The sequence below is a fragment of the Triticum aestivum genome, chromosome 6A (genome assembly GCF_018294505.1).
Source record: "Triticum aestivum cultivar Chinese Spring chromosome 6A, IWGSC CS RefSeq v2.1, whole genome shotgun sequence".
Classification (NCBI taxonomy): Eukaryota; Viridiplantae; Streptophyta; class Magnoliopsida; order Poales; family Poaceae; genus Triticum; species Triticum aestivum.
Window position 1 is genome coordinate 465,933,828 of NC_057809.1, and position 14,365 is coordinate 465,948,192.

Sequence of the window (14,365 nt, forward strand, 5' to 3'; positions counted from 1 at the left end):
GCATGGTCTGATGATACAAGTGTTCCCTTCTCTTTTCCTTTTAGCATGCCATTGGTTACATGCAATTTTGGGTGTATCCAAATTATTTGCAGGTACTATACTGTTCTGAAATTTATTCTGCAGCTGATCCTATATATGCACTGGCAGGGGAGGCAGGCAGGCACCAGACCATGGCCACGCCTGCTGCTTCATCAGGTTTAGGAGTAGACAAGAAACTGGTTGTTCAATATGCCACTGCCAATGTATACTAGTACAGTAGTACTCCCTCCGTAAACAAATATAAGAACATTTAGATCATTAAAGTAGTGATCTAAACGCTCTTATATTTGTTTACAGACGGAGTACTACTCAAAATTCATTTATCTTTCAGTACGCCTGCTGCTTCATCGGGTTTAGGAGTACTTCTTTGGGCAAGACATAGAAGTTTAGCACACGGAATTACTTTTAGCTATGCCTTTTCAAAAGAATTACTCCCTCTATTCCATAATATAAGAGCGTTTTTGACACTACACTAGTGTAAAAAATGCTCTTATATTATGGGACTGAGGGAGTACTTGCTAGCGAAAAATCAACAATTTTGACACAAATTTGATTCTTAAAGTTTTATGATTTGCTTGCGATAATCTTTGTGAACGATGAAAAAGTACTACCTCCGTCCTGGTGTATAAGTCATTCGCGTAGTTCTAGGTCAACAATTTAACTATCTAAATATGTATTATATGTGACAAAAAATATATATTTAGAAACTACATCCGTGCAGAAATCTAGTAATATACTTTTCATGACATATAACACATATTTAATTTTTCAAACCGATGACCTAGAACTACGCGAATGACTTATACACCGAGACGGAGGTGGTAGCAAAGTTTCTGATTCCAGTATTTCATGAATGTTTTTTTATTACATTGAAACACTTTGGTTTTCGAAACAACCCATTAGAACCAGGTTGACAACGTTGGCAAAAGCAGAGGTTCTTCAAGGCCTACTATGAAAGCATGCTTTATCAAGCGTTTCAATCGTTATTAGTTGATGTGGCCCGTGATAGTTTTTTCCTAGATACCTCAGATGGTGACTTTAATTGACATCGTCTTTGTAACGGATTCTTTGCCGCCATGGAGGGAAATCGAATAGGTTACGCTGAGAATGGCCAAAAGGCGTGTGTATGGAGTAGGCATCCTGGCAAACTGCGTGTATCATCCACGAAGAGTGATTGAAAAGAAAAATAGCATTTCTTATACTTCTTCCATCCCGAATTACTGGTCGGGACGGAGTAATACTTTTCAATTTCAGCTTCATATGTACCAGCACGCTCACCACTGATAGGAATATGCAACTTGTATTCCCATGAGGCCATAGGCCGATATATATATATACATGTACAGGTGTGAAACATATGCAGAAAACCCCTTATACAACGGGATAAATACAAAGGGGTATATGACTTATATTATAACTCTAACACCCCCCCTCAAACTCATGGTGGATGAACAACACTGAGTTTGGAGAGATAAAAGCCATGTTGTGCTCTAGTCTGAGCCTTCGTCAGGAAATCCGCCAACTGTAACTCGGAAGGCACATACTGAAGAGTAATAACCTGATCCTGCACAGCAGCGCGCACATAGAAAGCATCAACACCAATATGCTTGGTGAGCTCATGCTTCACAGGATCGCGTGCAATGCTGATAGCACCTGTACTGTCAGATAAAAGCAGAGTCGGTGTAGTGATAGAAACACCAAAATCCTGAAGTAACCACCGTAACCAAGTCACCTCTGCCGTCAAAAGAGCCATTGCTCGCAACTCAGCCTCGGCACTCGAACGGGAAACTGCAAGCTGTTTCTTCGTCTTCCAGGCAATGAGAGAACCACCAAGAAAAACACAGTAAGCAGAAAGTGAACGGCGATCGGAAGGATCACTAGCCCACGTAGCATCCGAATAGGCCTGGAGCTGTAAAGAACTGGAGCGAGGAAAGAATAGACGGTGAGAGATCGTGCCTCGAAGATATCGAAGAACACGAAGGAGATGACTATAGTGAACCGAGGTGGGGGCAGAGACAAACTGACTCAGAATATGAACCGGATAAGAGATGTCCGGACGAGTGACAGCTAGATAGACAAGACTGCCAACAAGATGACGATAACGCGTCGGGTCAGGGAGAGGATCACCATCAGTAGCACGGAGGTGAACATTGAGCTCCATAGGAGTCTCAACAACGCGCTCGTCAGTAAGAGCAGCACGAGCAAGAAGATCCTGGATATACTTTTCCTGGGATATAAAAAAGCCATCAGAGGTAGAAGAGACTTCAATCCCAAGAAAGTAGCGAAGAGGTCCAAGATCAGACATAAGAAACTGCTCACTAAGACGGGCCTTTACAAAGGCAATATACTCGGGGTCATCCCCCGTGATGATCATGTCATCAACATAAAGAAGAAGAAGAGTCCGACCACGAGGAGAAAGGTGAATAAACAATGCTGGATCATGAGCACTTGCTAAAAAACCAGCAGCAGTGATCACAGAGGCAAAGCGCTCAAACCAGGCGCGGGGGGCTTGCTTAAGGCCATAGAGAGAGCGACGAAGACGACATACCATGCCATCAGGAACAGAATACCCAGGTGGTGGCTGCATGTACACCTCCTCACGCAGCTCACCATTAAGAAAGGCATTCTTAACATCAAGCTGAGATATAGACCAGTGGCGTGCAGAGGCAACGGCAAGAAGTGTACGAACAGTGGTCATATGAGCCACAGGAGCAAAAGTCTCGTCATAATCACGACCATGCTCCTGCTGAAAACCACGAGCCACAAGACGAGCTTTGTGACGCTCAAGAGAACCATCGGAGCGAGTCTTAACCTTGTAGACCCACTTACAAGTGATCGGACGGACTCCGGGAGGAAGAGAAACAAGATCCCAGGTACCAGTGCGTTCAAGAGCAGCAATCTCCTCTGCCATCGCAAACTGCCATTCAGGATGAACAACAGCCTGACGGTAAGAAGTCGGCTCAAGAACAGCAGCACCAGCGGTGGGAAATCCAAAGCGATCAACAGGCGGACGAGGACGAGAACGCAAGCCATAAGTAGGCTGAGAGGAAGATGACGACCCATCCACAGAGGCATCGACTGGTCGTGGACGACGAGTGTAATGCTGAGGAAAAGATGGAATAATAGAAGGAGGAATCGGCAAGGTAGAATCAGGGGGTGGCGACGAAGAAGTCACCGGAGATGAAGGTGTAGAATCCGGTGACAGGCTGGGAGAGGAGACCGGGGAGGAAGTCACCGGAGATGAAGGTGGAGAACCCGGTGACATGCTAGGCGAGGAGACCGGGGAGGATGATGGCTGCAAATCAACTAGATGTGGAGAAGGAGAGGAAGTGGAACGGAGAGGTACAGTCTCGGCGGGGGTGATAGGTGAGTCAGGAAAAGTGAGGAAAGAGATATCCTGCACTGAAAAAGTCGAGGAAGATGGGCGTGGGTAGAAGGGACGAGACTCTTCAAAAGTCACATCTCGAGAGATACGCATCCGACGACCAATAGGATCCCAACAACGATAGCCCTTATGCTCATCACTGTAGCCTAAGAAGACACACTCAACAGACTGAGCGGTCAGTTTGGTGCGTTCGCGAGGGGCAAGAAGAACATAGCAAACACAACCAAACGAGCGAAGCATCGAATAATCGGGAGAACGATCAAAAAGTCGCTCGAAAGGAACACCACCCTGTAGAGCAGCGGAAGGCTGTATATTGATAAGATAGGTGGATGTGGAGACGGCCTCAGCCCAAAAATGAGGCGGGAGAGAGGCAGCAATCATCAATGCACGAGCCGTCTCAAGAAGATGTCGATGCTTTCGCTCAGCCACACCATTCTGAGCATGAGCACCAGGACAAGAGAATTGAGAGAGAGTCCCGTGCTCAGCAAGAACACCACGCAACATCTTAGAGATATACTCGCCAGCGGAGTCAGCACGAAAAACACGAATGGGTGAAGAGAACTGAGTATGAACCATGGCAGCAAAACGCTTATAAATAGACAACACCTCAGAACGAGAAGTCATGAAATAAAGCCATGTGTAACGAGAGAAATCATCTATGAAAATAATATAGTATTTATGACCACCTTTCGAAGCGAAAGGGGCCGGACCCCATACATCAGAATGGACTAAATCGAAAGGACGCTTAGACACTGACTCACTATGTGAATATGGTAACTGAATCTGCTTGCCAAGACGACAACCCTGACACTCTAAAGAGACATCTCCTGAGACAGACCCCAGAAGGCCTCGACGAACTAAAGAAGACAACCGAGAACCACACAGATGACCAAGTCGATGATGCCACTGCTGGAAAGAACCAGTGACGGAGGCGACAGAAGCGGAAGAACTGGCGATGGTGGTGGCAGCAGAAGGAACATGAAGCCAGTCCAACTCCCAAAGACCCTGAGAATCACGGCGGCGAGGGCCAGCCCCAACCAGAGTGTGCGTGTGACGGTCCTGGACAGAACAAGAGTCAACGTCAAGGATGACGCGACAACCAGAATCCGTAAGTTGACCAGCAGAAAACAAATTCATGGTAAGTCGAGGAACATGAGCAACATCAGGAACAGAATAAGAAGGAGTAGTAAGATTGCCTCTACTAGCAACAGAAAGTGGAGTACCATCAGCAGTGAAGACATGAATAGGAGAATCCAGTGATCGAAGAGAGGACAAAGTGGAAGAATGAGAAGACATATGAAAAGAAGCTCCAGAGTCCAGAACCCAGGGGGATGTACCTGACTGTGTAGAGGGTGATTGCTCAGTGCGGGAAGCATCAGTCACAGAACCGGCAGTACCCGTCGAGGAAGAACCTGAAGCCGCGAGCAGACGCTTAAGTCTCAGAATATCCTGCTCAGTCAAAGCAATGGCTGAAGCTGTCGAGGTAGATGACGAAGTCCCTGAAGATGATGATCGAGCCTTGCGCAGGTGTTTCTTCTTCGTGTAGCACTGAGACTCAAGATGACCATCATTGTTGCAATAGGCGCAATGTGGACGGGGGCGACCTGAGCCTCCAGAAGGAGTGGGCAAGAGCGGCGGAGCACTCGAGCGAGAAGGGGTCGGTGGAGCAAGTGGCGTAGGAGCACGAGTAGCGAGCACAGAGGGAACCTCCAGCAAACCAGCACCACGTAAGCGAGTCTCCTCAGCACGAATCTCAGAAAGCGCCTCCATGAGAGAAATACGGCCACGAGCAAACAACTGAGCACGCCGGGGCTCAAACTCCTTACGGAGCCGAGACAAGAACTCATAGACGCGATGAAACTCCAAATTGGCCTGGACAGCCTGGCAACAGGGGCAGGTACGACACCCAGCACTACGGAGAGAATCAAGCTGGCGCCAGATAGCAGAACTCTGTGCATAGAAGTCATCAACAGTGGAGTCACCCTGCTGAAGAGCATGCTCCTGACGGATCACAGAGAGGTATAAAGCATCACCAGAGGGCTGATAGCGCTCACGAAGACGGGTCCACATCTCAAAGACAGTAGAAAGACCCAGAAATTCAGAAGCAAACTGAGGCAGAACACTAGCAGTGAGAACAGCTGCAGCACGAGCATCATCATCAAGCCACTGGGTGTAAACAGACAGAGCACCATGATATGTCTGAAGAGCCTCCTCATAAGCCAAAACCCTCTCATCATAAGCACGATCAGCAGCCTCATCAGCAACCTTAGCCGCATCCTTGGCGGCCTGATTAGCATCCGTAGGAAGAACCGATGGAGTTGGCGGAGTAGGGGCCACCGGAGGAACTGGACGTGGCGGACAACAGACCTCGCCAGAAAGAACACCCCAAAGACGGATGCCACGCATGTGAATGCACATGAAGCCAGTAAACTCGGTGTAGTTAGTACCATCAAAGATCACCGGACAGCGAGGGACAGCAACATAGCCCGATGCAGCAGACATTTTTTTTTTGTTTTTTTTTGTTTTGAGAACCAACGAGAGCACCAACGACCTGATCGGGCCGGCGCTGGATCGGGCGTCCGCTGGAGAGGACGCTAGCGACGGGATCCGAGCGGGAGAGAGAGCAGTTGGGACCGGCTACAGGATCTTGGGCAGGACCTGGCGGCTGGATCGGTCACGAGCAGAACCAGTCGGCTGGATCGCGGGCGTCTTCGATCGGGATCGATGGCGGCTATCAGGCGGCAGCGCCCAGGCGGCGGCGCCTCACGAGACAGGCGGATGAGGGCGGGTCGAGCAGATCGATCTAGGAGTCTCGATCGGGGGTGGGAGGGAGAGTCAGCGCAGCCAAGGATGAAGGCGTCGCGACGGAGGTGGATCAACAGCACGAGTTGCGCGTGCTATAAAATTGACCTAGCTCTAATACCATGATAGGAATATGCAACTTGTATTCCCATGAGGCCATAGGCCGATATATATATACATGTACAGGTGTGAAACATATGCAGGAAACCCCTTATACAACGGGATAAATACAAAGGGGTACATGACTTATATTATAACTCTAACAACCACCACATAACATGCATCGTTGTGGATCGTCATTGTCCCCTCTGTTTGATGAGCCTCCTCATCTGCTAACCAACTTTATTCCTTCTGGTCTGCTAAAACTCACGGTACTACATATTTAGCATATCACAGTTGATTCTTTGACGTATGATTTCTTGGTTATTCATGCTCACCGAGCCGAAGGCAGCGACGACATTGAGCAGAGGAGGGGTTTTGTAACACCAGGGAAGATGGTCGGGCACGATAGGGTTAGAGAGATGGTCGGGAACAGCGACAGAACTGCTAGCAGTCGGGTGTTGGCGACATGGCAAAGGCTACACTGTAGCAGCGCCACGAGCAAGAGAGACAACCAATTAGCATGGACAAGAGCATTTTCAACCGGATCTTCCGCTTCGCCCCATATGTTCGGGCACACAGTTCGAACATAGTATGGATAAAAAATTATCACCTAACCGAACCCTTTAAATCTAGCCCATATGTTTGGGCTGTCCAGCACTACCCATTTCTAGCCCATATGTAAGACGAATTTGAGGAGGGCATGAAGGATTTCTAGCCCACATGGACGCCAATGCACAACACACGGCACATGGCGGCCTGCCCGAGCTCAGAGGAGGAGGGCATGGAGGTTCCGCAAGGTTTGAGGTGGCAAATGTCATGGTGGACGACATCCACCTCCTCTCCATGAAGGTGGTGGAGGAGCAATTCTGCCTCACCCAAGTTGAGGAGGTGAAGCACCTCTCAACGAAGGCGCATTTCGAGGCCAAGCATGGAGGCACTGCCGCCTTCGCCAAGCTCATCATGGAGAATCACGCCATCCTTGAGTCCGAGCAGGTGGCGACATCAAACCGCCACGACATCAAGCAGGAGGAGCTCTTCGCAGACAACACTGAAGGAGATGACATCAATTTGCCCCACTGAACGATCATGAGGCCACGACTACATCAAGGGGTCCATCAAGTTCCGACGAGGAGTAGGGTAGCATGTAGTTTGCAATATTATTTGGAGATGCTCTAAGAGGGCGGAGGCAGTGGATAGATGTAGAGGAAAAGGAAGAGCCGTCCGATGAGATGCAACAGTTGCTGAAATCGACTCTGGTTTTGAATAAAAAAAACAAGCAATCCAGGCGACCATCTTCAAGGTAGAGTAGAATACACAGGTTTTCATTTGGGCATTTGGCTAACCAACCTTTTCTATTGTAACAACCATTTCTTCACAGCAAGCCAGCAACCACAACAATTCCTGGAAGCTGCAAATTTAAACAAAATTCACAGAGCAGGAGACCATGGAAATGAAGCATTGAGACTATCTGGTGGGATGTAAGCTGATTCCAGGTTCTGAAATGACTTGTATGAATGCGGCTAGAATATCAAATAGCAGATAGGCAATACTGCATTATCAAACTCGTTTCTCATCGATCATTACTATATAAATGGCATTCAGAACTGTTGTAAACAAACACAGCCATCACTCTGCAATTTGTCCTTGCATATTTATATCAAGATAAAAGATATGATCTCAAAACTTGGAAAGGCCCAGCAGAACCATGATTGTACGTGTCACAAATAAATTACTCCGTACCAAAAGAAGTTCATTTAGTTCACTACTCTACAAATTCTATCAGACTGATTGCACGACACGAGCAGGTCTTCCCGCGTTTTATCACCTTGGAGCAGAGAGACCCATCTCTATATAAAACAAACAAATAAAGTATACATCAGGAGATTGAACATCGCAACAGCACCTTTATTCTTTAAATTTATAAGCATGGAAGCATACAGCGTTGAAGTGTTCCTGATACTAGAAATAATAATGTTACAAGGAATTGACTGTCTAAGACATAACACTACGGCTAAGACAGATGTCGAGCAATATGTTTGGAGCATATCCACAATAGCCAAGCGCCCACCTTAAGACATTGTGTAAATGTTTCACGTATCATCATTTTCATCTGAGAAAAGAAGAATGGTAATGTTGTAAACTACACTGCCAGGCGGATTCATACAACTCACTTTGTTAAATAGAATTTCAAGAGAAAATGTAACCATCTTACAAGGCAAAGAGAGAAGCATATAGGAAAGTTGCACAAATAATATTGCATATATTTTTCCCAAACAGGTAGGCTTAGCAAAATCACAACCACTGCATAAAACATAGGGAAATGGCGTATTTTATCCATCAAACTGTTCTTCAAGAAAGGCGGCTAATAATTATATGTAAATAATATAAATCTAGTCTTCAGGTACAAATTTGACATGTTTAGGCACTCATTCTTGATGATTGCGAAGCAAAACAGCAAGCTTCCAGTAAAATACCTTTCAAGAACTAGCAACTCATGTGCCTGCAGAAACCAAATGTCTCACTCAATTGACCTCAATACAAAAATCTATGAAAGAATATTGTTGAACAAATGAATCTGCAATCGTTATTGTCTTATAGTATGAAAAAAAATGTTTTCTCTCTTGGACTGTAGGTAAAGGAGGTATAGTATGGAGTGCTGATCAGCTAGAGAGACCCAAAGGTAGCACTGACATGTGCAACCTAAGAATTAAAGTGATTTGTTGTTCCTACCCAAACATAAACACAATATTGAGGTAGTCATGTCACTACGCACAGTGATGTCACCGTGGAACAGCACTAGCATACTATTAGGCCAAAACGGTGCTACATACGACATTATTTTGGTAAGAATTAGAGGAATTTAGAGTTTATGAACATGGACATCTCTAATTCTCCATTTTCATTAGTCAAACCATCTACAGCGAGCTGAATAATTTCCTTTTGGAATAGAAATGATAGCAAACAAACACCAAATGGAACTTCTTAGAACACTGGCATTTCGGTGATACGACAACGACCACACACATCTGGACAAAAACTACACAGAATCATCGACAGGGAAGTGACCAAAGGGTGACACAGAGCAAACAAGCAGCATCAGATTCTTCACCATGCTGAGCAAGCAACTGAACTAATGGCGCGCAAGATTAAAGTAAGGTATAAGTATGCACGGGCGGGCGCAGTTCTCACCCAAACCGAAAAGACAGACAACAGCTTCATCGATGGTACGATTGTTAAAGTCCGGGATAGGTGCGACAGAGGATACCCTGAGAGAGAGCGGAGGAGCTCCGGGACGCCGTGCTCAGCCGCGAAGTCAGCCTCGCCGCGGCCACCGCGCTGTGCAGCGGCAGCAGCGACATTCCCGCGCAGCACCCCAGCTCCAGCGGCACCCTGCACGCCACAGACCATTCCGCGTCACAGATCCGGCACCCACATGGATAAGGCTATCAACTGCGTCACCGTTTGTTTACCTGGAGATTAGCGGGGCGCGGCGGGCGGCGGAGCGGCCGACGGAGGGCATGGAGCGGGAGGCCGCCGAGCGGCATGCCGCGGTGGCGGCGCGGGCGGCGGCGCGGAAGCAGGTCGAGGCCATCTCTGAGGGTTTGGCGAAGGCAAGGGAGATGGGAAAGGGAGAGGCGGGTGGGCGAGGACCGAGGAGAGTAGAAGCGTTTAGGGCTCGGCGTCAGGAATGCGGCGGCGGCACGGGCTGGGAAGGAAGGACACATTTCCAGGTCCATGTTGGGCCGGACGCCCAACAATAGCGGATCCTGTTCGGCAGGCCGCCAAATGTGCCACACCGAAAAAACAGGCTGCATTTCTTGGGCAAAAAGGATTGGAGGCGGAACTAAAAACAGAATAGTTAACCACATGAAACATGTGGTAAGCAATCCAAACAATAAAAAAAACAGAATAGTTTGTTCGGTTACAAAAATAAATAAAAAACATATTTTGTGTCAACGTTATTTTGACGATTTCATGTTTGGTGTCAAAACCAATTTGATGATTTCATATTCACTACTAACGATTTGTGGGCTTGGCAAATTCAACGTCTATCACCTTGAAAAAAAAACATACAAACCATCATCGACAGGTGCATGATACAACAGGGTGTAAGGGCTGTACAGAATATTTTGCCCCTAAAACCTAGGGTTTCTCCCGGGCGGTGGTGACACCGTTGGAACTCATATTTTACCGACGTTCGGGGCGGGCCTTTCCCTCATCGATATTGGGATAACGTCCTTTGGCTCTATCGCGCGAGGGCATGCCTAATCCTTCACATCTTGGAGGAGGAAGGTAGTGGTGGCGACGACGGCGGAAACGGGTGGGTCAGGATGGATCCGAAACCGAGGGAAAGTTGATGATCTACTTTGAAGACTCGAGATAATTGAAGGAAGATGATGTTGTTGATCTTTTGGGTCGGGACAGAGAGCCTGCACGGGAGACATGTTGGGCGGTGTTGATAAGGGTATGCGTGAAAGTCCCCTCTAGTCATATGGCTTTCTTCACGGCCATGCAGGTGGCGTGGGGTTGTGCGCAAGAGGTGAAGTTTTGAGCTTTGAATGATTACTTGTTCACAGTGGAGTTCGAGTGCTTTGGAGACTGGAACACGACAATGTATGGAGGCTCGTGGCTCTTTAGGCACCATGTAGTGGTAAATGAAGAATACAATTGACTGGTAAATATAGAAATATGTCTCTAGACTCCATCAAAGTCTGAATGAGGATCATTGAATTGTCAAACTTGGTACGCAATAATTCCGTGTCTAAGGTAATGGCTTCAAAGATGGGAGAAGTGCTAGAAGTAGAGATGGGTCTGGATGGTGTGGAATACATCAAGTTTGTGCAGAGTTAGGGTGAAGATCAAGCTTGATAAGCCCCTTGCTACATTTTTGTCAGGGAATGTGGCACCTTGTAAGCCTAGTCAGATATTGCAAGTGTGGTATGAAAGGATGCCCCGGTTCTGTGCAAACCATGGTACAATGGGACATATTGCTAATCAATGTGGAGAACGGTTGCATGAACCCTCCAAGTTTCTCATGGCCTAAGGACAAAAGTAGACGTTAACACTTTATACAAAAATGTCGACAACATATTGATGATGTGATCTCGCAATATTTCATAAGTTAGGTCTTTCCAATACCATTGTTACCCTAAGAGTATGTTCTGGTCATTGTTGGCATCCTTATTACCATAACAATGCTCATGGTTAGGAAAACAAAGCGTCAACAATACATGAGCTAGTACAAAGGCATGACTAGGGATATGTTTGGTGTTTATCTTTTCACACATGCAGATAGATTTGTTGCCTCCTAATCTCACATTCCTTCAAGAACCACTGCATGTGTTTATCTTTATGATTGATTTTATGGCATATTTCCAATATTCATCTTGACCACCACACACTCAAGCTCTCCTTTTGTTCTTGCAATATTTTATTACCAGCCCCTAACATTTTTTTGGTATCTGTTAAGTACTTTAGCTACCTTCTTCAATCCTATCCTACAAAGTACCTTAGTTACTGCCCTTGCAACCTCTCTTAGTTTTAGAGAACCTATCTTATTTTATAATGTTCATGACTTTTCAAAAAAGGGACTCACGAATTTTAAAAAGTTTTCATGGATTTTGAAAAAAAATCTTGAGTTTGAAAATTCCATGGATTGGGAAAAAATTGTGAAGTTAAAGAGTTCACCGATTTGAAAAAGGTCATGAATTAGAAAAAAGTTCATGTATTTTTTGAAAAAAAACATGGATTCCAAAAAGTTTATGAATTTGAAAAAGTTCACGAATTTGATTTTCACCAGTTTGAAAAAACATCAACGGATTTTATAAAATGTTCATGATTTTTTAAAGGTTCACGCATTTAAAAATATATTCATAAATTTAATACAGGTTCACAAAATTAAAATCCAGAAGTTAAAGAGTTCAGGTATTTGAAAAAATTCCACAAATAATTAAAGACGAAAAACTGAAAAGGAAAAGGGAAAACCCAGAAAAATAAAAAAATGGTAGAAAACCACAGTGAAAAAACATAGAAAACAAAAAATAGATCTAAAAGCATCTAGTAGCTAAACGTGAGCTAGCAGACGAGATACATGGGACGGCTCAATATGGGAGCGTGTGAGCACTTCGTACGATCAACGATGGAAATGACGTCTTAGGGATTTTCTAAATAAAAAATGACGTCTTAGGGGCTCCTATAGGCCGCGCATTGCGTCCGATTTGCGCGATTTGCGCGCGTCGCAAAGCATCTTTTTTTTTGAGACAAGCGTCGCAAAGCATCTAGTAGCTTCCCAAAACTACTGGAGCAGGGGATATATGGGCCGGCCCAATTTAACGAAGGAAACGCCGTCTTAGGGACTTTCTAAAAAAACAACGTGTTAGGGGCTCCTATACGTCGCGCATTGCAACTAGGCTGGCCCATTGTCACGAGGAAACAGTGAAAAAATCACCAAAAAAATGAATGCGCCCATGCGAGGGATCGAACCCAACACTAGGAATGTATCGGATGCACCCACACTTGTGGTGCTACAGGTGCACCGGATGCTGTATAACATTTTCAAAAATCCGAAAGAAAATCTAGCACATTGACACAACATTGTTTGAGATTCAAATGACAAATTTGACATCATTGCGATAATGGGCCAAATCTAGAGCCCAACATATGTTATGTACTATTCAGTAGTGAATTTGCCATTTTTGTTTTCTGAGCTATGTTTCGAATTTTGACCCGAAATTTCGTGACAACATAAATTAATGTTGTCTGAATGTGCTAACTGTTCTTTGGAATTTTTTAAACATTAAAAGTGTGAAACGTGAGTTTGGTGCACCGGTAGCACCATAAGCACTGGTGCACCAGATATTTCCCACCTTGCACCTCCAACAGCTGGTAGTCGTGGCCAACAAGCGGATGAGCTTCAACGACTAATAAAAATACACGGTTCAAAGGAACTATTAGCCACTACAAATCTAAAACATTGTTTTGAATTTTCAAATGTGATATTTTTCTGTTTGTTTCTTTATTGATTTTTCTTTTTTCAAATCAGTAATTACAAAAAAAAGTTAGAAATTTGGAAAAATGTTGGAATTTCAAAAACAAATCATGATTACCAAAAACTGTTCACCTTTCCAACAAGGTTTGTAATTTGGAAAGTTGTTCCCATTTTCAAAAAATGTTTGGGAATTGAAAAAAAATTGGATTTAAATATTTTTTCACATTTTCAAAAATTATTTTAAAAAATTCGGAAAAATGTGTGCATTTAAAAAAATTGTTTGTTGAAAAACGTTCGGTTTTGATTTAGTGAGAAAATTTTAAAACGGGAACATATTTCGACATTCTGAACAATCTTTTAAAAATCAAACAAATTGTGACAAACATGAACGTTTTTAGAAAAGCCTGAACATTTTTTCCGAATGTGAATATTTTTTGAATTTATGTATTATATTTGAAAAACCAAAACAATTGTTGAAAAAAATTAACATGAATGTTTTTCGCAAATCCAGAACAATTTTTTGTAACACAAACATTTTTTGAACACATGAAATTTCTTTGAAACTCCCGAACAAAAGTTGGAAGTACTATCATTTTTTGCGAAAACATGATATTTTTTGAATATATGATAATTTTTCGAAAAAATATTTTTTGAAAAATATATAAAAAAGTGTGAACAAATTTTGAAAAAATAAAATACATGTGGAAACAAAAAGAAACAAAAAAGGAAAACGAAAAGAGAGAATGAAACCGAAACAGAAACAGAAAAATAAAATAAGAAACCATTTCAGGAACCTTCTAGAAGGTTCTCAGCACTAGGGAAAACTTCCTAGGAACCCTCTAGAAGTTTCCAAAAACCGAAACGTGAAAGTTGTATGCATACTACAGATGGGCTGGGCCAAATCGCTCGCTTGCGTTGCTGGCATGTGTGTTTTGTCAACAGTTTGACGCAATGTGCTTCAAATAGGATTTTCTGTGTTAAGGTGGCCATTTCTTGTTTAGTGCTTCATGTATTTGTTAACACTTTCCTCGTACGCAGCCACCACATCG

The 14,365-nt window shown here is 44.4% G+C and overlaps 1 protein-coding gene across 12 annotated transcripts; it reads right to left on the reverse strand.

Moving 5' to 3' along the window:
• Positions 1-7,870: 7,870 nt before the first annotated feature.
• LOC123127944 (protein NUCLEAR FUSION DEFECTIVE 6, mitochondrial) lies at positions 7,871-10,035 on the reverse strand. Of its 12 annotated transcripts, XR_006462871.1 has the most exons (5): positions 9,799-10,034; positions 9,594-9,718; positions 8,803-8,828; positions 8,397-8,438; positions 7,871-8,175 (listed from the first exon to the last, which is right to left on the reverse strand). XR_006462871.1 is itself a non-coding variant. In XM_044547818.1 (4 exons), the coding sequence occupies exons 1-3, from the start codon at positions 9,918-9,920 to the stop codon at positions 8,419-8,421; spliced, it is 267 nt and encodes an 88-aa protein (XP_044403753.1). In that variant the 5' UTR covers positions 9,921-10,035; the 3' UTR covers positions 7,871-8,175; positions 8,397-8,418. The 12 variants fall into 12 exon arrangements, 8 of the variants coding, with proteins under 8 accessions (XP_044403753.1, XP_044403754.1, XP_044403751.1 ...); XR_006462870.1 differs by lacking the exon at positions 8,803-8,828 and having other exon boundaries at positions 9,518-9,718; positions 9,799-10,033; XR_006462868.1 differs by lacking the exon at positions 8,397-8,438 and having other exon boundaries at positions 9,518-9,718; positions 9,799-10,033.
• Positions 10,036-14,365: the final 4,330 nt, after the last annotated feature.

What these genes read in the sequence shown, in the direction of transcription:
- LOC123127944 (XM_044547813.1), bottom strand. Translation starts at nt 9,920, where the DNA reads ATGGCCTCGACCTGCTTCCGCGCCGCCGCCCGCGCCGCCACCGCGGCA. An exon ending in CGCGCCCCGCTAATCTCCAG is followed by an intron (nt 9,719 to 9,798) that starts GTAAACAAACGG and finishes TGTGGCGTGCAG; the next exon opens with GGTGCCGCTGGAGCTGGGGT.